The following is a 25,066-nucleotide window of genomic DNA, read 5'->3' on the forward strand; positions in this document are numbered from 1 at the left end:
GACAGGATCAGCTGCATTACATATCAGTAATGACGAAAAAGGGAAGTGAGCAAAGGAAGCAGGTAGGGGAAATATCACCCTGAAGTTCTGCTTTAGCATGAGGGGTCGAGACTCACCCAATACAGTACACCGTCAGCAGTGTGTACATTTCCTATGAACCAAAATAGACAATTATTATTATTATTATGGGGGACAGCACATGGCGCCCAAACGACGATGTATAGACGACTCTCATTGAAGGTAACCTAATGCGGTAGTACATAGCAAATAATGACGTTTCAGTGCACATTCCGCTCAGCCTCGTTCGATTGTTCCCTTGCCACACCCATGATTACGAATATTGACACCGATGGCTCAAGTGCGCATGTCCATGATTCTGTGCGATAGAGGCCTGCCTCGCCTTTCTCTCGCACCTATTCTTTACAGACATCCTTCGTTTCACATGAAAAAAAAGTTATTCTTATTTTTTGAGGGGCCGTTGACTAGATGAGACAGAGAAGAAGATGAATAGTTTTGTGTCTCTATTTCTTGACTGAATAATCACCCACTCCCCGGTTATTGCATCAAGGCCCCTGCCCCTCCTCTGATTCCCGACCGGCTTCCTGTGTTTGTGCGGTTCTCACTAGCCAGGGAGCGAGGAGGAGCAGAACTGGGAGTTGAGCGAGTGAAGGGCCGAGCTGCCACCTCAACATGGAGTAGCCTAGTGTCCTCGACAACAGTAGCGGGCCACAAAGAGGAATACTCGATGGGTTATTTTTCTACAAGGAGGCACTGCAAATGATCCCACGTCAAAGATTCCACAACGCGAAGGAAGGATCGGTTTATATTTAAAAGATGGCGAACGACTCTCCGGCTAAAAGTCTGGTCGAAATAGACCTGGCTTCTTTGCGGGTGAGTGGTGGACAAGGACAGTGTCTTTTATTTAAAGATTAGGCTACCCCCAGATGTAATCTATTCCACTACAGTGAGTTAACGTTATATAAAACAAAGCAAACATTTTTACCCAATAAAATATGGATACATTTTCGGGGTTACCATTGCTGGGAGACTTATTTATTTATTATTCGGATCGAGAGAAAGCTGTCGTGCTGCCTGGCTTTCCTTTGTTCGAAATGCATTTGGACGTTTGTGGAGATCAGGTCGCAACAGCTGCGTTAATCTAGGTCCCATTTTTGCAACAATTATTCAAAAGCATTTTCAAAAAGATATGGTTGTGTAAAAAAATATATTTTTGACTCGTTTCAGGATCCAGCAGGGATTTTTGAATTGGTGGAAGTGGTCGGAAATGGCACCTATGGACAAGTATACAAGGTTTGTTCCTCTATCATATATATGTATATATATTTAATTAATCGGTGGCCTAATCTTCGGTAATTATTTCTGACACTAGGTAGCTAAACGTGACATTGATGCAGCTTTGGCATTGAACATCGAAGTGATCCAGATTTCATGCCTGTGTGATGGATTAGATTCATGTCAAAGATGTCTCATCAGGATGTTTCTGTCATTACACCCCTATAATCCCTGGTTGGATTGGTAAAAATGATGATGCCCCTCTGTGTATTATTGCTTGTACAAACATCTTTGGTGAAATATGCACCACATATGCACTGCACCACACCAATCCATGCACCACTCCATTAGCCCAAGCTCCCCTGTTTCTCATCTTCTATCCGGGCTAGGCCTGTACGCTCAGTTGTTGTTTCCAAATTGGGGAAAAAAAACATCTTATGTTACATTAATATTATAGATGGGTTTAGAAGTAAATGGCAACTGGGTTTGCAGACCAGTGTTGCTATGAGTGTTTTTAAAGTGCAGCACATGTCCTACATCATATCCTGCTGCGGAGAGAGGGGGAAAGGGAATCGCTGCCTGATGATCCAGACTAGGCCTTGCTTCATAGACAATTTGGTTAAGTAAAATATCATGTGTTACACAGCAGGCCTTTTCCCCTCTCTCAACCATCTGTTTCTTGGTGTCATGTTTCTCTGTAAAAATGATCATGGTGACTGTTTAAAGTAATTGTTGAACTTGACCTTTTTGGAGAATTTAGTGGGTTCCTTCTCTCGGATTTTGAGGATGAGTCTGACCCACCATTGGTGACCTGCCTCTCTTCCCTGTACCCTCCTGTCCATTGGAAGGCCTGGCCTGTGTTTAACCCCTCCTTTCAAACAGTCAGGCTGGCAACACTGTAGGAGAGCAGCTTGAAACAACTGGAAAGCCTGTTAAGCAGGGTGGTTCACGGGGGCTGCGGTGTCCCTCCTGCCTGTGTCTATTCTCTTAACTATCAGGAGCAGGGTAGTCTGGACTCCTGACTGAGGAGAATCAACAGTGGTAGTCTGGACTCCTGACTGAGGAGAATCAACAGTGGTAGTCTGGATGTTCAAACGTAAAAGCAGGACCATTCATCTGATCCAACCCTGTGGAACAGAGGGCTTTAAAGACCAATGCTGTTTTCTTTTGGTCATGTGACCCCGTTTGTAATGGAAAACTTTCTAGCAAACGTCTTCCTTCCATGAACAGATGGCTTCATGGGTCTATGTGGAGAGAATTATTTACTTTTAGGCTTTTGTCACTCACTTTCATTCTCTTTACTGCTCTTTCTAAATTTCACCAAATGTTAGACGACAGAGTTGATTGGAATTTACATCAAAGGCTCATATAGGCATTAAAATGTTTACATCAAAGGCTCATATTATGAGCTATTAAATGCTATCTTTTGCCATTTAGAGTCAGGCAGAGCATGAGCCACTACCACACTGCACGGGAATAGAATGGATGTCGGGCAAGAGGGCCCCGGGCTGGCTGTGTATGTGCCTGTTTAGTAACGCAAAATGGAGGACATCCCTTGGTCTAATGATTCCAAGCAAAGCCAACTCGTCTGTGCTGATTTGAAAGATGGAGAACCAGGGGGTTGTAGTTTGTTCCTGATTCATACGTCCTCATATGCTATTCTGCAGACAGGTCTACATGCTCTGGTTTGCTGTACATTTTCACAACAGACAGTCCCAAAGCCATTGGATGTCAGAGGTTTACTGTATGCCAACCTCTAACCTACATAATTGTCATGCCAAATAACGGCAGTTTGTTTCAATCAATTATTCCCCTTCCTCTAGTGAGACTGTACTGTGAACTGCACGTTATAAACTAGGCTAATATGTAGCCCAGTTATGTACACTACATGACCAGAAGTATGTGGACACCTGCTCGTTGAACATCTCATTGCAAAATCATGGGAATTAATATGGAGTTGGTCCCCCTTTTGCTGCTATGACTGCCTCCACTCTTCTGGGAAGGCTTTCCACCAAATGTTGGAACATTGCTGCGGGGACTTGCAATCATTCACCAACAAGAACATTAGTGATGTCGAGCACTGATGTTGGGCGATGAGGCCTGGCTTGCAGTCGGCATTCCAATTCATCCCAAAGGTGTTCGGTGGGGTTGAGGTCAGGGCTCTGTGCAGGCCAGTCATGTTCTTCCACACCGATCAACAAACAATTTCTGTATGGATCTCGATTTGTCATGCTGAAACGGGGAAGGGCCTCCCCCAAACTGGTGCCATAAAGTTGGAAGCACATAATTGTCTAGAATGCCATTGTGTGCTGTAGTGTTAAGATTTCCCTTCACTGGAACTGAAGGGCCTAACCGAACCATGAAAAACACCACCAGGCGGTTTTTCCTCTTCCACCAAACTTAACAGGTAGCGTTCTCCTGGTATCCACCAAACCCAGATTTGTCCGGACTGCCAGGTGGTGAAGCGTGATTCATCACTCCAGAGATTGTTTCCACTGCTCCAGAGTCCAGTGGAGGCAAGCTTTACACCACTCCGGCCTACGCCATTGCGCATTGTTATCTTAGGCTTGTGTGTGGCTGCTTGGCCATGGAAACTCATTTCATGATGCTCCTGAGGGCCAGCAGTTTTTACGCACTTCAGCACTAGGCGGTCCCCTTCTGAGATTGTGTGGCCTACCACTTTGCGGCTAAGCCGTTGTTGCGTTTTGACATATCCACTTCACAATAACAGCATTTACAGTTGACCGGGGCAGCTCTAGCCGGGCAGATATTTGACGAACTGACTTGTTGGAGAGGTGGCATCCTATGACGGTGCCACGTTGAAAGTCACTGATCTCTGTAGTAAGGTCATTCTACTGCCAATGTTTGTCTATGGAGATTGCATGGCAGTGTGCTTGATTTTATACACCTGTCAGCAACTGGTGTGGCTGAACTGGCCGAATCCACTCATTTGAAGGGGTGTCCACATACTTTTGTGTGTATTTGTACTTGTTCCCCCCCTACCTCATCAGCTGCCTGACACCAATGATGGGTCAGTGCAGTAACATGTTTAGGTTAACCTATCAGTTAGACGTGTGGTCTGACTGAGGGGTGCTAGCTGGAACTGGAGGAGGAAGAGCAGCTGTCCTGGGCCCGACAGAGCCTGCATGGCCAGGCAGCTTCATTACAAAGCTGGTTTTGTCTCCGTGTGTATGGCTTTATTTGGGAACCACCACCAGACCCACAGAAAGGGTGTGTTTATTAGTCGGGTCTCAAATACTGAATAATCAACTAGCCCTGTTCCAGAAATATAACTTTCTATCTCTTTCTGTGAGGCTTTTCTTCTTCTTTGCAAAGCAGTTTTTCACCCATTCAAACCTCTCACAATAAGACAATCAAGCACAGTCTATTTCCTCTATTCAGACGGCCCAGGACAATTTCTTGCATTGAATTACAGTTTTGAAATGCATACTTTTTTTTATTTTTTAGTCTAACTCATCTGTCCCCTTTCCTTCTGTTTGTTATTTTCGTTTTCAAATGGTTTGTTTTGTAGGTATGTTTTTGTGACACTGTCTCGGAACCAGTCGCCACAGCCTGTTTGATGCAGCTAGCCCAGGTGACATACAGTACCTCCACTGAATGGCTGACCTTTTCATTTGGAGCTTTTGACAGAAGCGGATTGCAGCCACTCTAAGAGCTGAAATGCCATATCACAGCCCCGTGCGGCACGATGTGGCTCTTCTGGATTCAAATGCCTGCAGCCAATCGCAGCAGCAGAGGCAAGGTGGCAGTGATTGTTGTCTGGGGCTCGTGCCAGGTTTGGACCTTACTGTTAAACTCAGTGGTAGCTCAGGTTTAGATTGTCTTGGCCAACCAGCTGAATGACCTCCGATAAGACTTGAAACTGTCAGTGTGGGTGTGACAGTCAAGTGAAGATGACAATGTTATATGCTCACCAGGGATGCAAATTTCGGTAATAATTGCTACCGACTAACCCACCCTCATTAACCGGCCAACAAATGTTACATTTTTTCAAAACTGTAAGGAACAGACATTTTTCATTAAGCGCTTAATGAAAACATGCAACAATAGCAAGCCCATCGTCCAGCAGTCAAAAGGCTTTATAGCCTATTATTGAACATGCAACAATAGCAAGTCCATCGTCCAGCAGTCAAAAGGCTTTATAGCCTATTATTGAACATGCAATTCCAGTAATGAAGCAGCTATTAAATCGTCATTTTCCATCTTTTGCCAAAATGTAATTGTAGGGAAAACAGTTCTAAACAGCTCACCTAATGCGAGCAATTCCCAATGTGAGAGATGAACGTCTTTTAGAAACTAGGGGGGGGGGGGGGTCGTTTACTCACTTAGTTTGGTTCGTTTGGACTGGTGTGAACTCTATTGGTACTAAGCAACGCACGGTGGTTCGCTCTAAAAGGGTGGTTTCGGTCTGTTTCAATTAGTACGGTGGTGTGGTTCGCTGCAGGTGAGAACGCAGTCCAGACCAAACGCAGAAAATGAACCAGAGTCACGCATTATTGGTTGTTTGACATCATAACTTGACATCTCTGGAACATTGTGAGTAGCGGGTTAGGGGAGATGAGGGCTGTACCGGGGATCTAGGCTGCTGAATATAGACTATTCAGGTAGCAGAGTGGCCATTACGCTGTTTTCTCCCGCATGTTGTTGGAATACCGAAACAAAAGTAATATGAAGATTTGGACACACAAGTGATGCATCACGATACTCATTGATTTAATCTCAGCATGTTTGTCCAATAAACGTATGACTTGCATGGAGAAGTGGTTTTCTTTTTTCAAATATTTGTTATTAAACACACAAGAATGGTGTATAGGTATACAAGACAGGTATACCATTCTTATCTAAACATAAAAGAGCATACAGGAACAACAAGACCCAGAGTTCTGGGTGCAAAACAAATAATACAAAACACGACATACAAAACAAGGACATGTAGAAAGAAAAAGGGTAGATGTCCCCTTCCCCCGAGAAGTGTTTTTTTTTAAACTTTTTTTTTAAATTTAAATTTATGTTCATTTGGCAATGTGAAACCAACCGGACCAAATGGAACAAATACTGATGAAAACTATCGCTCAAAACTGTGTGATAACTCCCTTCGAAATATGGGGAATCTAATAGCAACCACTAGGATGGGTTGCTAATATAACTACAATTGTGCTTTTGGCGTCTGGACAAAAAAAGTTGATATGAAGACCAATAGAACAGTAGCGAAATTATGGTTAATGGCATGAAGTCTTTCTAAAAAAATGAGGTGCCTCCAATTTTGTTTGAAATTTCGCTAGGCCACATTGAAGCAAGGCAAATCATGCCTTGTTGTTATTATTATTATTATTATTATTATTATTTGAAGTAAAATTTAAGTTTCAAGTAGAGGTCGACTGATTTAATCGGCCAATTTTTATATATATATTTGTAATAATGACAATTACCAAAATACTGAATGGACAATGAACCCTTTTATTTTAACTTAATATAATACATAAAATCAATTTAGTCTCCAATAAATAATGAAACATGTTCAATTTGGTTTAAATAATGCAAAAACAGTGTTGGAGAAGAAAGTAAAAGTGCAATATGTGCCAAGTAAAAAAAAAAGCAAATGTTCAAGTTCCTTGCTCAGAACATGAAAACATATGAAAGCTGGTGGTTCAATCCCTGTTCTTCAATATTCCCAGTTAAGAAGTTTTAAGTTGTAGTTATTGGAATTATGACGCGTCGACTATTTCTCTCTCTCTCTCATTTATTTCGTATACCTTTGACTATTAGGCACTTTAGTATTGCCAGCCTAATCTCGGGAGTTGATAGGCTTGAAGTCATAAACAGCGCTGTGCTTCAAGCATTGTGAAGAGCTGCTGGCAAAGGCAGGAAAGTGCTGTTTGAATGAATGCTTATGAGCCTGCTGCCCACCACCACTGTCAGACTGCTCTATCAAATATCAAATCATAGACTTAATTATAATATAACAACACACAGAAATACGAGCCTTAGTTTCCGGATTTGACCATATTAAATCACCTATCATTTCGAAAACAAAACATTTATTCTTTCAGTGAAATACGCAACCATTACGTATTTTGTCGAACGGGTGGCAACCCTAAGTCTCTAAATATTGCTGTTACATTGCACAACCTTCAATGTCATGTCATAATTATGTAAAATTCTGGCAAATTAATTACTTTTTTTGTTAGGAAGAAACACAGTAGGCTACGAGCCAGGTGGCTCAAACTGTTGCATATACCCTGACTCTGCACTGAACGCAAGAGAAGTGACACAATTTTCCTAGTTAATATTGCCTGCTAACATGCATTTATTTGAACTAAATCTGCAGGCTTAAAAAAATATACTTCTGTGTATTGATTTTAAAACCTCTTGGTGTTAGGGGGCAGTATTTTCATTTTGGGAAAAAAACATTCCAGTTTTAAACGGGATATTTTGTCAGGAAAAGATGCTAGAATATGCATATAATTGACAGCTTTGGTTAGAAAACACTAACGTTTCCAAAACTGTAAAGATATTGTCTGTGAGTATAACAGAACTGATGTTGCAGGCGAAAGCCTGAGAAAAATCCAATCCGGAAGTGCCTCAGGTTTTGAAAGCGTTGCGTTCCAATGACTCCCTATATGGCTGTGAATGTACCATCAACGAGCTTTCGCTTTCTACGTATTCCCCAAGGTGTCTACAGCATTGTGACGTAGTTTTACGCATTTCTGTTGAAGAATAGCCGTATGGGGGCACATTGCGTAAGTGGTCACATGGTGGCTCCGAGAGAGATTCTCTCGTAAAGTGCAGACATAGCCATTACTCCAATCGGTCCTAGAGAAAAAGGAATTGTCCCGACAGATATATTATCGAATAGATATTAGAAAAACACATTGAGGATTGATTCTAAACAACGTTTGCCATGTTTCTGTCGATATTATGGAGCTAATTTGGAATATTTTTCGGCGTTATGGTGACTACAGGTTAAGAAAGGCATTGATGTTTATGGTTAGGTACATTTGTGCAACGAATGTGCTTTTTTCCCGCAAATGTGCTTTTGTTAAATCATCACCCGTTTGGCGAAGTAGGCTGGGATTCGATGATAAATTAAGGGGCACCGCATTGAATATATGCAACGCAGGACAAGCTAGTTAACCTAGTAATATCATCAACCATGTGTAGTTAACTAGTGATTATGTTAAGATTGATTGTTTTTATAAGATTAATGCTAGCTAGCAACTTACCTTGGCTCCTTTTGATGCTGCACTTGTGTAACAGGTGGTCAGCCTGCCACGAAGTCTCCTCGTGGATTGCAATGTAATCGGCGTCCAAAAAGGCTGATTACCGATTGTTATGAAAAATTGAAATTGGCCCTAATTAATCGGTCAACCTCTCGTTTCAAACAAATATACTGCCTGAAGCTCACGTTGTGTGGTGGTAGGTGACGCATTGATAGCCTGCCTACCGTTGACTATAGCCTATGCACTCGAATGGCAAACTTGAATTACGAGTTGAGATTGAGAAATAAAAATAGCAGCTAATTTTTAATATTGGCCATCTTAACCATAAAAAATGGTGCGTGATTGCATTTAGAATAATTTGTTGCGCAATGATAGGGCTTCTAAAACCCCACGTTACAGTTCAGTACCAGCTTTTTGAGGTTCTCTTACGCTGTCTGACAGGTGAATAGCCCCTCAAACTAGGCTTTCTATGCTGTGCGCATGTGACAAATAAGATGCATGACGTATAATGAAAATGCACATGCACTAATTTAATTCCACTAAATTATGCAAATAAAACAATAGACTGATAAGCAAGACCAGTAAAATGTAGTTTCAACAGCACTTAATCATTAACAGCCCTAATTCTCACCTTGCACTGGAATGAAAGCTATTAGATACTGGTACTCACTAACATTTTTACATGAGGCCCCTTTTCAAAATGGGCAATGTTGTGCTGCTATAATGTTACACTAAACATTTCAAAATGGCTGATCCTTTAGTTGTGGATGCAATGGCTTAGGCTATTTCCCCCATCACATTGTTGTGTACCGAATCTTACTGCCAGCGCCCCCCCCCCCCCTGGCTCTCAACATTTCTTAATGAATTGCTTATGATAAACCCTGGTACTAGTCCCAGTAAAAGCATTGAAATAAGAGGGAGGCTAAAGACATGCTTGGTGGTAATGGCTTGCTGCAGCACTTCAATCTCCCTGAACGTCGTTGACGTAGTGTTTGTGGGAACTCTGTCGTCTTCTCATTACCCACAAAGTGGCAGTGGTTCTTCCTCCCCAGCCAACCCCATCTTCAGCATCCGGTGTCTTCATGGTGCTCCCCTAGCCACTGAACAATTGGCAATTGCCTCATTTAAGGAGACTGTCGTCAGTGTCCATGCTGGTCTCAGATGTGCACAGCTTTGTATGGTTGATCCAGACTGTATCTAGTGGTCCGATGTCTCAATACAGTTAGTTGTTGGATTTGCAGTGTTTTCATATTACCACTGTACATTTGATTAATAATTTTGCCTACTACTACACAGGCATTGACCTCCTAGTCCCACTTTGGTGGTAGGCTGAAAGCCTCTTCCTGCACTGACTGACTCCACAATGGGATTCTCAGATCAGTTTGATCTCTTCTTTGGCCCCAGACCAGCTGGCACTGAGAGATGGGATGGAGAGCCCTCCGGTGCGTCTGAGAAGAGAAAATGATAGCGATAAAAACAAAACCTGAAGAATTCATTAAGTTCTCCATTGGTGCGTGGTATGTGGGGGAGGATTCCCTCTACTGGGCTGTACAGAATGGCCATATATAGACCTAGTTAGCCAGCCACTCTGTCTGTCAGGCCTGCAGGGCTGGTGGTGCCCTGGCACTCTGATCCCTGGGACGTGCCAACCTCTCTTAAACATCATGCATCTTTCTCTTCCCTTCTACTCTGCAGCCCATATCAGGCCACTCTACAGGGATGCAGGGAGAATATACCCGCAGTCCCGTGGTGCTGGCAGCTCCTGTGATTTCACTCTTTTGCACTTTTGCACTTGTGCTTTCCTTCCCGCTCTCTCCCTTCTCTCATTGTACCTGTGTGTAAACCACTTTACTTCTCCTGCTTGCTCATAACCTTAAACCATCCCCCTACCTTAAACCATCCCCCTACCAGTCTCTCTCCCCCAGTCTTTCGCTCTCTCGCCCATGTCTGCTTTGCCAGGGGAAGGACTTGGCAGGTTTGTGTGGACACAGGGTGAGACGTCTGCTGCAGCTCTAAATAGCTTGGCCCAGTTATGTGATTGTAAGGTGCACACTGAGGGTCACTGGTTCCAACACTCTGACACGGTGCCATGTCTCCGTGATGGAGGCCACATGTAAACCCCCCCCCCCACACACACAGGTACAGAGGAAAGGTCATAAGTCATGGGCAGCATCAAATCCTCTGTGACAGTAATGCTGTATTGGACCCATACTGGGCTAGCTTCCATATTGTATTTGGGCTATAGCCTTCATACTGGCTTTGCTTAAACATTTCATCTGTCCTAAAATGGCATCGGAAACTTGTTGGGATTTCAAATTCCTCACTTTAAGCTGTCTTTAATATTTAATATAAAGGATGAAGATAATTTAACACTGCTTCATTTTTCCACAAATGAAAGGCCAATTTATGTGAGGATGCTTCCCAGGACTTAAACCCATGACATCATGACGTCACCATAGAGCAAGGTTTCCCAAACTCTGTCCTGGGGCCCCCCTGCTGCACATTTTGGTTTTTGCCTCTGCATTACACAGCTGATTCAGATACATTTGGGGAACCCTGCCATTTAAAGGATGTAGATGCGCTGAACAAAGGAGAACTGCCGGCAGTGAGGGATGATGCAACACAGACGCAAGCACACCGGTCTGCCTCCAAATCGTCTAGACATCCCCAGTCTCTGCCCCTCCCTGTCTTTTCCTTCTCCTCTTCCCCATCTCTCCTCTCTGTACCACTTGGCCATCTTTACCCAGGCTGCCATGTTGGGTAGTGGAGGGGCCGGGCAGGGCGTAGACCGGGCGTGGTGGTACTGTCTGTCCGTATGGAGGTGGGTATCCCCCAAGTAGTGCTGAGTGATTTAGTGCTTTTTGAGAGTTTTTGGTTTGATTATTTAAAAAGAATCACTGTTTTCGGTATAATATTTTTGGGGTGGACATGAAATGCACTTTGCATTATGTGGGTTGAATAATGTAACACAGAATAAAACAATTAATACAATTTCATGACATTTGTTTTATTTGACTATTTCATTCCAAGTCATCTCTATCTCTATATGCTGTCTGACAAAATCACTATTTTAGTAGTTCATCAAAGTAAATAATGGAAACTTTTATGACTGCTTAATACTAACTATCAATGTCTTAGATCATTTTTTAAAATTATTTAATTTCCCCCCCAAGATGGTGCAAACGTATTTGTTTTTGTCCCGCGTAAATAGTATTTTTCTTCTTCTTTTGTATACATTTCAATATATTTCTTTTTAGATTTCTTTTTTCCATTTTTGGATTAAATATACCTTCCTGCAGCCCGCCTCACCCAATGTGGTACGGATCTGCTATTTTTTTTAGACCTTATAACTGGAACCTCCATCAGAAGCTACCCAGCTAATTAGCTATTAGCTATTTAGTCATTGTTATCCACTGCTAGCGGTCTTTAACCTTTAGCACAGACACCAGTCGCGATAGCCCAGATAATATCTACCAGTCTGCACAGCACAATATCAGCCCTGAGCATATCGGACTGCGTAATTTTTTTCCCACTACGTCACCAGATTCCTGCTGCAAGCTCTGGACCGTTACACCGGATCTTCGCAGCTAGCTAGCTGCTCCCGAGTGGCTATTGTGGCTAATGCCCTTGTCCAGAAGCATGCACCAGTTAGCCTCGAGCTAGGCCCATCTCCTGGCTAGCAAACGAAGTACACCAACTACAATACCTCTTGTTAATTTGGCCTGGACCCTTTGTCGACACGGAGCCCCGCCGATCCATCACGACTGGTCTACTAGTCTGCTGACGTAATTCAGCCGACGTGTTCTCAACCGGCCTCTGCGTCGTGGATGTGGTGAAGAGCCATCTGCTATCCCCAGCCCGCTAGCTTCCTGAACACTGTGTCTCCCGCTCGCCTAGCGTAGTAATCGACTACCGAATGGCTCCCTGCTTCATCTATTGCTGCTTATTGGACTCTATGATCACTCTGCTACACAGCTGATGCCTGCTGGACTAAAACGGCACTTCATTTTGTTTATCTGTCGGCCCCAGCCTCGAACTCAGGCCCTGTGTGTAGCTAACTGACCCTCTCTGCCCATTCATCGCCATTTACCCGTTGTTGTCATCTTAGCTGTTTACCCGTTGTTGTCTTCACTCTCCCAATCAACACCTGTGATTGCTTTATGCCTCTCTCTAATGTCAAAATGCCTTGTATACTGTTGTTTAGGGCAGCTCTCATTGTTTAATTTGACTGTGGAGCCCCTAGTTCTGCTTAAAATGCCTCAAATAGCCCCTTTGTCCCACCCCCACATATGCCGAGACCGCACCTATCTTAACTGGCGCCTCCAGAGATGCAACATCTCTCATTGTCACTCAATGCCTAGGTTTACGCACACTGTACTCTCACCCTACAATACCCTTGTCTGTACACTATGCCCTGAATCTGTCCTACCACGCCCAGAAATCTGCTCCTTTTATTCTCTGTTCCCAAAGCACTAGACTTCCAGTTCTTATAGCCTTTAGTTGTACCCTCATCCTACTTCTCTTCTGTTCCTCTGGTGATGTAGTGGTTAACCCAGGCCCTGTGTCTCCCAAGGCACTGTTATTTGCTGACTTCTGTAACCATAAAAGCCTTGGGTTCATGCATGTTAAGTTTGCTTTATTCACTACTTTTGCACTATCCGCCGACCCTGATGTCCTAGCCGTGTCTGAATCCTGGTTTAGGAAATCCATCAAAAATCCTGAAATTTCCATCCCCAATTGCAACATTTTCCATCAAGACAACTGCCAGAGGGGGCAGAATTGCAATCTACTGTAGAGAGAGCCTGCAGAGTTCTGTCATACTATCCAGGTCTATTCCCAAACAATTGGAGCATCTACTTTTTAAAGATCCATCTCTTCAGAAATAAGTCCCTCACTGCCACTTGTTATAGACCCCCCCCCCCCCAGAGCTGAATTGATTGTCCCCCATCTATCGTCAGAGTTCGTACTGCAAGGTGACCTAAATTGAGATATGCTTAACACCCCGTCCGTCCTACAATCTAAGCTAGATGCCCTCAATCTCACACAAATTATCAAAGAACCTACCAGGTACAACCCCAAATCTGTAAACATGGGCAGCCTCATATATATCATCCTGACCAACTTGCCCTCTAAATACACCTCTGCTGTTTTCAACCAGGATCTCAGCTATCACTGCCTCATTGCCTGCGTCCGTTATGGGTCCGCGGTCAAACGACCACCGACCTCGACTGTCAAACACTCCTAAAACACTTTTGCAAGCAGGCCTTTCTAATCAACCTGGCCTGGAAGGATATTGACCTCATCCCGTCAGTAGAGGATGCCTAGTTGTTCTTTAAAAGTGCCTTCCTCATCATCTTTATAAGCATGCCCCTTTCAAAAAATGTAGAACTAAGAACAGATATAGCCCTTACTTCACTCCAGACTTGACTGCCCTTGACCAGCACAAAAACACCCTGTGGCGTACTGCACTAGCATCGCATAGTCCCCACGATATGCAACTTTTCAGGGAAGTCAGGAATCGATGCACACAGTCAGTTAGGAAAGCAAAGGCTTGCTTTTTCAAACAGAAATTTGTGTCCTGCAGCACTAATTCCCAAAAGTTTTGGGACACTAAAGTCCATGGAGAATAAGAGCACCTCCTCCCAGCTGCCGACTGCACTGAGGCTAGGAAACACTGTCACCACCGATAAATTCAAGAAATTGAGAATTTATAATAATAATAAATAATAATAATAATAAAATAACAATAAGCATTTCTCTATGGCTGGCCATGCTTTCCACCTGGCTACCCCTACCCTGGCCAACAGCACTGCACCACTCAGCAACTGGCCCAAGCCCCCCCCCCACCCCCACCACTTCTCCACCCAAATCCAGACAGCTGATGTTCTGAAAGAGCTGCAAAATCTGGATCCCTACAAATCAGATGGGCAAGACAATCTGGACCCTCCCTCCTTAAAATTATTCACCGCAATTGTTGCAATCCCTATTACTAGTCTGTTAAACCTCTTTTTCGTATCGTCCAACATCCTAAAGATTGGAACGCGGCCGAGGTCGTTCCCCTCTTCAAAGGGGGAGACACTCTAGACCCAAACTGTTACAGACCTATATCTATCCTACCCTGCCTTTCTAAGGTCTTCGAAAGCCATTTGAACAAAGAGATCACCGACCATTTCAAATCCCACCGTACCTTCTCCGCTATGCAATCTGGTTTCAGAGCTGGTCACGGGTACACCTCAGCCACGCTCAAGGTCCTGAAATGACATCATAACCGCCATCGATAGTACTGTGCAGCCGTCTTCATTGACCTGGCCAAGGCGTTTGACTCTGTCAATCCCCGTTTTCTTATCGGCAGACTCAACAGCCTTGGTTTCTCAAATGACTGTCTCGCCTGGTTCACCAACTACTTCTCAGATAGAGTTCAGTGTGTCAAATCGGAGGGCCTGTTGTCCGGACATCTGGCAGTCTCAATGGGGGTACCACAGGGTTAAATTCAGGCTGACTCTTTTCTCTGTGTATATCAACAATGTTGCTCTTGCTGCGGGTGATTCTCTGATCCACCTCTACACAAACACCATTCTGTATACATTTGGCACTTCTTTGGACACTCTGTTAAACAAAGCTCCAAACGAGCTTCAACGCCATACAACACTCCTTCCGTGGCCTCCAACTTGCTCTTAAATACTAGTAAAACGAAATGCATGCTATTCAACCGATCGCTACCCACCTGAGCGACTAGCATCACTCTGGACGGTTCTGACTTAGAATATGTGGACAACTACAATACCTAGGTGTCTGGTTAGACTGTAAACTCTCCTTCCAGACTCATATTAAACATCTCCAATCCAAAATTAATCTAGAATCAGCTTCCTATTTCTCAAAAAAAGCCTCCTTCACTCATGCTGCCAAACATACCCTTGTAAAACTGACTATCCTACTGATCCTTGACTTCGGCGACGTAATTTACAAAATAGCCTATAACACTCAAATTGGATGCAGTCTATCACAGTGCCATCCGTTTTGTCACCAAGCCCCATATACTACCCACCACTGCGACCTGTATGCTCTCATTGGCTGGTCCTTGCTACATATTCATCGCCAAACCCACTGGCTCTTGTTATGTATTGGCTCTTGTTAAAGTCTTTGCTAGGTAAAGCCCCGCCTTATCTCAGCTCACTGGTCACCATAGCAACACCCGTCCGTAGCACGCGCTCCTGCAGGTATATCTTACTGGTCATCCCCAAAGCTAACACCTCCTTTGGCCACTTTTCCTTCCAGTTCTCTGCTGCCAGTGACTGGAACGAATTGCAAAAATCACTGAAGTTGGAGACTTATATCTCCCTCATTAGCTTTAAGTACCAGCTGTCAGAGCAGCTTACCGATCGCTGCAGCTGTACACAGCCCATCTGTAAATAGCCCATCCAACTAACCACCTCATCCCCATATAAAAAAGAAATACTGCACACCAGTATTTCTACTTGCACATCCTCATCTGGACATATCACTCCAGTGTAAATTGCTAAATTGTAATTACTTCGCCACTATTGGCCTATTTATTGCCTTACTTCATTTGCACACACTGTATACAGATTTTTATTTTGTGTTATTGACTGTCCATTTGTTTATCCCATGTCTAACTCTGTTGTTTTTGTCGCACTGCTTTGCTTTATCCTGGCCAGGTAAATGAGAACTTGTTCTCAACTGGCTTACATGGTTAAATAAAGGCAAAATAAATAAATATGTATTTTCAGGTAGAGATTCTTCTCTCCATCTCCGTGCCCACAAAGACTGGACTAGTAGGAGTGCAATGGAGTGTGGTCATTGTAGTTAATTACCACATTTTCTTCCCTAAACTACAGTACCAGTCAAAAGTTTCGACACACCTACTCATTTAAGGGTTTTTCTATATTTTTGCTATTTTCTACATTTATAGAATAATAGTGAAGACATCAAAAGTATGAAATAACACATATGGAATCTTAAACAAAGTGTTAAACAAATCAAAATATATTTGAGGTTATTCAAAGTAGCCACTCTTTGCCTTGATGACAGCTTTGCATGCCCTTGGCATTCTCTCAACCAATTTCATGAGGTAGTCATGAACAGTCTTGAAGGATTTCCCACATGCTGAGCACTTGTTGGCTGCTTTTGCTTCACTCTGCTGTCCAACCAATCCCAAACCATCTCAATTGGGTTGAAGTCGGGTGATTGTGGAGGCCAGGACATCTGATGCAGCACTCCATCACTCTCCTTGGTCAAATAGCCCTTATACAGCCTGGAGATGTGTGTTGGGTCATTGTCCTGTTGAAAAACAAATGATAGTCCCACTAAGCACAAACCAGATGGGATGGCGTTGCTGGCGTATGGCTGCAGAATGCTGTGGTAGCCATGCTGGTTAAGTGTGCCTTGAATTCTAAATAAATCACAGACAGTGTCACCAGCAAAGTACCATCACACCACCTCCTCCATGCTTCACGGTGGGAACCACACATGCGGAGATCATCCCTTCACCTACTCTGCGTCTCACGAAGAGTCTCTGGATTATACAGTTGAAGTCGGAAGTTTACATACACCTTAGCCAAATACATTTAAACTCTGTTTTTCACAATTCCTGACATTTAATCTTAGTTGAAATTCCCTGTCTTAGGTCAGTTAAGATCACCACTTTATTTTAAGAATGTTTAATGTCAAAATAATAGTAGTGATTTTATTTTCACTTTTATTTATTTCATCACATTCCCAGTGGGTCAGAAGTTCACATACACTCAATTAGTATTTGGTAGCATTGCCTTTTTAAATTGTTTAACTTGGGTCAAACATTTTGGGTAGCCTTCCACAATCTTCCCACAATAAGTTGGGTGAATTTTGGCCCATTCCTCCTGACAGAGCTGGTGTAACTGAGTCAGGTTTGTAGGCCTCCTTGCTCGCACACGCTTTTTCAGTTCTGCCCACACATTTTCTATAGGTCAGAGCTTTGTGATGGCCACTCCAATACATTGACGTTGTTTTCCTTAAACCATTTTGCCACAACTTTGGAAGTATGCTTGGGGTCATTGTCCATTTGGAAGACCCATTTGCGACCAAGCTTTAACTTCCTGACTGATGTCTTTAGCTGTTACGTCAATATATCCACATAATTTCCCATCCTCATGATGCCATCTATTTTGTGAAGTGCACCAGTCCCTCCTGCAGAAAAGCACCCCCACAACATGATGCTTCCACCCCTGTGCTTCACGGTTGGGATGGTGTTCTTCGGCTTGCAAGCCTCCCCCTTTTTCCTCCAAACAGAACAATGGTCATTATGGCCAAACAGGTCTATTTTTGTTTCATCAGACCAGAGGACATTTCTCCAAAAAGTACAATCTTTGTCCCCATGTGCAGTTGCAAACCGTAGTCTGTTTTTTTTTATGGCGGTTTTGGAGCAGTGGCTTCTTCCTTGCTGAGCGGCCTTTCAGGTTATGTCGATATAGGACTCGTTTTACTGTGGATATCAATTATTTTGTTCCTGTTTCCTCCAGCATCTTCACAAGGTCCTTTGCTGCTGTTCTGGGATTGATTTGAACTTTTCAACCAAAGTACATTCATCTCTAGGAGACAGAACGCGTCTCCTTCCTGAGCGGTATGACGGCTGCATGGTCCCATGGTGTTTATACTTGCGTACTATTGTTTGTACAGATGAACGTGGTACCTTCAGGCGTTTGGAAATTGCTCCCAATGATGAACCAGACTTGTGGAGGTCTACAATTTTTTTTCTGAGGTCTTGGCTGATTTCTTTTGATTTTCCCACGATGTCAAGCACTAAGTTTGAAGGTAGTCCTTGAAATACATCCACAGGTACACCTCCAATTGACTCAAATGATGTCAATTAGCCTATCAGAAGCTTCTAAAGCCATGACATAATTTTCTGTAAATTTCCAAGCTGTTTAAAGGCACAGTCAACTTAGTGTATGTAAACTTCTGACCCACTGGAATTGTGATACAGAGAATTATAAGTTAAATTATCTGTATCTGTATCACACTTGTTTTTTTTACAAACAAATGTTGGAAAAATTACTTGTCATGCACAAAGTAGATGTCCTAACTGACTTGCCAAAACTATAGTTTGTTAACAAGATATGTGTGGAGTAGTTGAATATGAGTTTTAATGACTGTAACCTGTCTTCAAACTAAGGCAACCATGGCATCCTTGATAGGGAGAGGCGTCCATGCATGATTTTCTAGCTAGCTACATTTTCAGACATGACACTTCTGATTTTAACATATTCATTCTCATTTTAAGTTAGTTTATTGTTAGCAAGCTAGCTAACGTTACAAATAATAAGATCATACTTGTATCTCAGAGCCATTTGCTTTGCTCGTTATAGCCTAATGTTAGCAAGCCAATTTATATTATGGTTGATTATCTACCTGTAGGGTAGTAAAGTCATGAGTTGGGTTTATGGTTAATTGTTTAGCTAGCTAGCTAGCTACATGCCTCAACAAGACGACACTATACAATTTCAATAGAATGTCACTGCAACAACTGTTGATAGAACTAACGGGTAAATTCCCTCTGGCCTCTGGCAGAGCACTCTCGTCTGTGTGCAAGAGCACAGAATAATTGAGAAATTTACTAACGCCTAACACTTGTTTTTATTTGGCTAGTGTCAGTAAACGTTGGCCAAAAAAATGTTAATTGTTGCCAGCTGCACAGTTGCAGTCACCAATGTTCTGGATAACATAAAAACAGCCTAACTAGCTCTGTTAGGGCGAGTAAAATGGTCAGTGAACAGTTATCTCACGTTAGCCAGATAGCTTGATTGTTAGGACAGAACGCTTCGATCAACACTTGAAGAGATGGATGGGGCTAAAGCTTGAGGGTGTGAACGGTGCTGAATGGGTGTAGACAACGAGCTCTCCAGTAGGTACCAAAACATTCAAAGGCCTTTTTCTCAAAAGTGAAGTTATAAGGTTATCAGCTTTCAAAGCAGAATTACTTTCCCATTGTTCCTCAAATGCAGTGTATGGTGTAGTCTGTGTTTTTTAAATGTATTTTTTACATTGGATAAAAGCAATTTCACATTTTGCACATAAGACCGAATCAAGGCGGTCATTCACATATGGACTTGATCTTTTACCAAATAGGACTATCTTCTGTATACCACCCCTTACCATGTCACAAAACAACTGATTGGCTCAAATGACAAACTTTTAACAAGGCACACTTGTTTATGTAAATGCCTTCCAGGTGACTACCTCATGAAGCTGGTTGAAAGAATGCCAAGTGTGCAAAGCTGTCATCAAGGCAAAGGGTGGCTACTTTGAAGAATCTAAAATAGAAAATTATATTTTGATTTGTTTAACACTATTTTTGGTTTCTACATGATTCCATATGTGTTATTTCATAGTTTTGATGTCTTCTATTATTCTACAGTGTAGAAAATAGTACAAATAAAGAAACTCTTGAATGAGTAGTTGTCAACTTTTGACTGGTACTGTATGTAGAATATTTCCCCCCTCACTATATCGCGCAGTTCAGGCTTGATCTGATTTATCTCTAGAGAAACTGTGCATTGAGCTCAGAATTTCTTTTAAATGGAACAAATTGTGTAATGCTGGTCCCATACAGGAGGACCTAGCACACTAAAGGCTGCCTGGCCAACCCAGGAGGAGGAGGAGTTTGAGTATCAGAGCGAAGCAGCAGTGATGATGCTTGCCTGGGGTCCATATTGGCTCCTTGTTAATCTACTACGCCCTTTGGTATTCCCAGATCCTCCCAGTCTGCTAATAGTTGTCGGTCAGATCCGTTTAACCCCAAAGTGGTACGGGCGAGGGACCAAAATGGAACCAGTATGAAGAAGAAGTGAAAGATCCGCTTGAACATAATTTCTCCTATAAACAGATCTATATTTAGGTAACACCTATAGGTGGGGGTAGCTTTGGAAACATCTCTGTGAGGTGCTCCAAGCAGCCCTGTTGCGCTCCAGTACACAGACCTGTTAATGTGCGCTATGCAGCAGGACTCTGACAGTCCTGCTCACAGTTATGGTACTAGCTGTGGGTTAACCGCTATTTATAGCTTAGCCTTCCACAGTTGGTGAAGGCACAATTGTAGGTTAGTATGCTGGGAATGGGAGTGGAGGGCCATAGGCAGTAGGCATGTCTCCGTGTGTTAACCCCATGGTGTTTGCACAGATTATATTCTAGCTCCTATTACCCTCTCGGGTACAAAAATGTATGTACCAATCACAGATCGGCACTTTAATCTCTGATCTAGCAAGGTCGTATAGGTATTTGGTACTAACGCTGGAAACCTTGCCTTCAATTCCGTTTGAGCACACAGACCAGTGATGGACAGCTATTGAAGCCAATCCCTCTGGGATCAGCTGGTCTGGTGTTGAATGTGTCACCCACTCTGTGGCAGGGCCACGGTCTTACCCTGTGTCACAGAGGCTGTGTCAGACTTGACAGTTCATGCAGCTTTAGTGTTCTGATCAATTCCCAATGAGTCATGCATCTACACCTACATTTGAAATATGTCTACCATATCCGGATTCCCTTTTCCTGCGCTGTGTTCAAATGTCAGAATGCGTTCTATAAACGGTGGTTGAGGCAAAATATGATAAGCTAACTACTGTAGATAACTAGCCAGATAACCTCTGTAGCTAGCTAGCAAGCAACACTAAAGTGATTGCAAATGGATTAGCATAACTCTAGCCAAGCCCAAAATGTTTTTGTTTTTTTAGATAGTTGGCTAGCTTTTATGAGGAAACCTAGTCCTCACATGCTAGGAATGTATTTCCTCCACCGTTATAATGAAAAGGTGCCTCAGTCCCAAACTCAAGATTTCGGGAGTGCTGATGACGTCGCCCACTGTATGCACGTTTGGTACCCTGAATGTGTCTAGACTGAGGTGAACACAATCAGACCACAAAGCGACTTTTGTGCGTCTAGACCCGTCTTTTTAATGTGATCTATGTGTTCTGATGGCAGAAGTCGCATGTAAGTGGAGACATGACCTGATGTACCTAGTAGTCACCATCAGGCCACAGTGTAGGGACAGACTGTGTGTGTTCCCTACACACACAGTCTGGGGAAGCTCTTTCGTCTGTTCTCCCTCCCTGCACTGGCCCTCACTCTAATGGCTGTCAGCAGACCCACACAGCCCCTGGGCTGTCCACACCACTGCCTGAACCCGACTCTGCTTTGTGTGTGCGTGAGGAGCGACCCGTTGAGCTACCTCATTATCATACATGGGCGAGACACAAAAGCCCCTTGCGAACGAGGCAGCGTTCCCGTCCTGGGCTGCAGCCCAGTCTGAGCTTCAACAGACTTTCCCTTTGGTGTCAGGTTTCTCACTTAGCACATCGTCAGTTCTACCCGCAAACAAGCAGGTGAAATGCACCACACTTTGGGTCTATTGAACCCAACTCCGTTTTTTATGGTTGATACTCTATTAGGAATTTAGTCGCCTCTTCCGTTGAGACCATTTAGTGCTGACGGAAAACAACTAGTTTTGTGTTGAGTAGTGTTTCTTCAGAGGCCGGTACTGTAGCAGCTGCACTGTGATCAATAGCAGCTGCATTATTGACTGGTCTCTACTCTCACAGCCAGCTCAGCTTTGGCTGGCTTCTCCACTGGCTCAAAGTGGCTCGCTCAACTCCTTCAGTCTCTTGCTGACTCTGTCACGTGTTGCTCTATATCTGATCAGAGAATGCACTGACATCTACATACGTTACCATGGAGTAAACTACAACCTCTTCTATTTTCACCTCTGTCTGTTCTTTCTGTTCCACCCCAATCCTCAGTGTGTTCTGGTGGTTGTAGGAAGTCGGGTCAGCAGTGGGTCAGTTGGCTGGTATGTGTAGTAGGTACAGTACAGACAGGGTCTGTTAGTGAGGTAGGGTCAGTTGGCTGGTATGTGTAGTAGGTACAGCACAGACAGGGTCTGTTAGTGAGGTAGGGTCAGTTGGCTGGTATGTGTAGTAGGTACAGTACAGACAGGGTCTGTTAGTGAGGTAGGGTCAGCAGTGGGTCAGTTGGCTGGTATGTGTAGTAGGTACAGTACAGACAGGGTCTGTTAGTGAGGTAGGGTCAGCAGTGCGTCAGTTGGCTGGTATGTGTAGTAGGTACAGTACAGACAGGGTCTGTTAGTGAGGTAGGGTCAGCAGTGCGTCAGTTGGCTGGTATGTGTAGTAGATACAGTACAGACAGGGTCTGTTAGTGAGGTAGGGTCAGCAGTGCGTCAGTTGGCTGGTATGTGTAGTAGGTACAGTACAGACAGGGTCTGTTAGTGAGGTAGGGTCAGCAGTGGGTCAGTTGGCTGGTATGTGTAGCAGATACAGCATAGTACAGACTCTGGGCCGTCTCGTGCTGCTGCTCACTAGACCAGCTCTCTCTCACCACTGCTCATCTGGTTTGTGTTGAGAAGAGGGGCATCAATATTCTTTCCTGGTCTGTGTGTTTATGCTTTCTCTTTTGTGTGTGTTTGTGAGAGAGACACAGACACATTGCCTGCCTAGCCTATACATTGCCTGCCCTAAGGTGGATTAGCTCGTCACCCAACGCCTGTACCCCCCCCTCTACCCACCCCCTCTCCCTGCTCAAATGTCATCTTCATCTGACCCCTCCCCCCCGGGGTGATCAGCCCCCCATTACCAGACAGCTCACCCCCCTTTACACCGCCTTTGATGTGCTGGGCCAACCTTTATTTTAGGTAGGCTATATGCTTTAGCAGTGTGCAGCATAATTACATGGATGGACGGCAGTAACAACATGGATGGATGACCATCCGTTAGCTCACAACAAACTGGCTTGTTCTATCTTATTACCATGTATGATGATGTAATGTGATTTCACCATTCTGTCATTCATCTGGGCAGCTCCACCTCTTGTGGGCGTTATGTTGCCAGGGAGTCGTTGAGAAGGATGACTGGGGAAAGAGTGCGATTTGCTTCTGGTTTTACTGGATGAATGTTGAAGAACAGCGGAGAGGGTTTCAGTGATGTTTAGAGAGACTTTGTTGAATGGCCTACTAGCTATTAGTGTGATCTGTCTTCCTCTGGTTGTAGTCTGGAGTGGAGAGGTTGTCTGTGCGCCTACTGCGCTCTAGTCTGAGAGTTGGAGAGAGGCCAGCACATCTGGCCGTGGTTAGGGGCTTTATGGAGTGTCTGGAGCTGCCTGCTCAGTGATAACCCCTTGTTTCAGGTAACCTCTCCAGGGCCACAGTATCAGACCAGGGGCCTCGGGGCCCCTCAGTCAGTCAGCTCCTGCCCTGGCTGCTGTTTCCGGACAGGGCCCATGTAGCTCAGCTCCGGCAGGTTGGGATTGGAGGATGGGGCTTGAGGTGAGGTGATTTGTTTGTTGTGTGATAGTGGAGAGGGGTTTTGGACTGATATGGGAGAGGGGACTGGCTGGAGCAATGGGGGGGCCCTCCTAAAGCTTTGTCTCACACCGATTGGTTGAGAGATCATCCTCCACATCCTGTCTTTAGCCTACATTCTTTCCTGCTTTATTTTGTAGTCCACCCCTCCCCATGACCTGAATCTGAGACATGAGAAATCAGTGAGCACAAAAATACATTCACGCCACGAGTAGTGAATTGGCCTACATATCCAACAATGTTACGGTGATTCCTCTTCATTTACTGGATGAAACCGGCATTTCTTCCAAAGATTGTCACCCAAGCGTCATGCTTAAGGACTGCGTTCTCTGGGCTCACAGAGGAGTGGGGGGCCGCAGGGGGTGAAAACTGAACCTCTCCAATGCACCTGTGACCTTTAACCTCGACCAAAGGCTTGTGTGTCTCGACGGGGACTCGAGTTATAAGTAATGTCACTGATGTTTTTATGGACAGTGACCCCGGGATCAAAGTTGAGAGGATTATAAGTCTAGAGATTAACGACATGAAGGCTTTTGTCTCATCCATAGCTGGAGAGAATAAGCTGCTCGGCTTTTGTCATTAACCCCGCATATTTTCAATTGATTGTGAAATGTTCATTCAAAATAGTCTAGATGGAGATGGTCCAGAGACGTGTGTGTGTGTGTGTGCGTGCGTGCATTTATACGCGTCTTGTTCAGATACACAGCTGCTTCTATCATCAAAAACAATACTGCTTTAGCCGTTATCATACGCACTGCAGCCCCACAGCAGTGGAAATCCCCGTTTTGGTTTCTATCCGGATAATTATTAGCAGCTTTTATCGGTTTTGAGGGTTTTGAGATTGAGGGGAGGGTAAGAGACTATTTCTGTCTCTGTTTATGTAAGTAGTGACTGGTGCTGAGAGAGAACTGTGGGAATGTTTGTTCAGCACAGAGAGCGTAGCCCCAGTCCATGTCTGTCTGTTTGGATGCTAGTGATTGTTCTGTATCTATGCTAGGCTTAACCAGCCACGTGACGGTACACAGTGGACTGAATCAAAGTGATGGTTGTCTATGGAAAGAACTCTGACGGTTGGTCACCTGTAGATTATAGGCCACTATGTACATAGCTAAGATGGGGTTTACTGTAAGAAGGCATGTTTTCCAAGTTCAAGTGGCGCGTACACACACACATA

At 43.9% G+C, this 25,066-nt stretch overlaps 1 protein-coding gene across 10 annotated transcripts in view; it reads left to right on the plus strand.

Annotated features, from left to right (window-relative positions):
• Positions 1-363: 363 nt before the first annotated feature.
• The window catches only part of LOC115132586 (mitogen-activated protein kinase kinase kinase kinase 4-like), a 53,132-nt gene continuing 28,429 nt past the window's right edge, over positions 364-25,066 (plus strand). For 4 of the 10 annotated variants that reach the window (XM_065024763.1, XM_065024772.1, XM_065024774.1 and 1 more), the window contains exons 1-2: positions 364-891; positions 1,246-1,311. In XM_065024763.1, the coding sequence (XP_064880835.1) occupies positions 835-891; positions 1,246-1,311 (123 nt within the window). In that variant the 5' untranslated portion in view covers positions 364-834. The remainder of the gene's footprint in view (positions 892-1,245; positions 1,312-25,066) is intronic. The other 6 variants (XM_065024760.1, XM_065024762.1, XM_065024790.1 and 3 more) reach the window with 3 other exon arrangements.

This window comes from Oncorhynchus nerka, linkage group LG2 (genome assembly GCF_034236695.1).
Source record: "Oncorhynchus nerka isolate Pitt River linkage group LG2, Oner_Uvic_2.0, whole genome shotgun sequence".
Lineage (NCBI taxonomy): Eukaryota > Metazoa > Chordata > Actinopteri > Salmoniformes > Salmonidae > Oncorhynchus > Oncorhynchus nerka.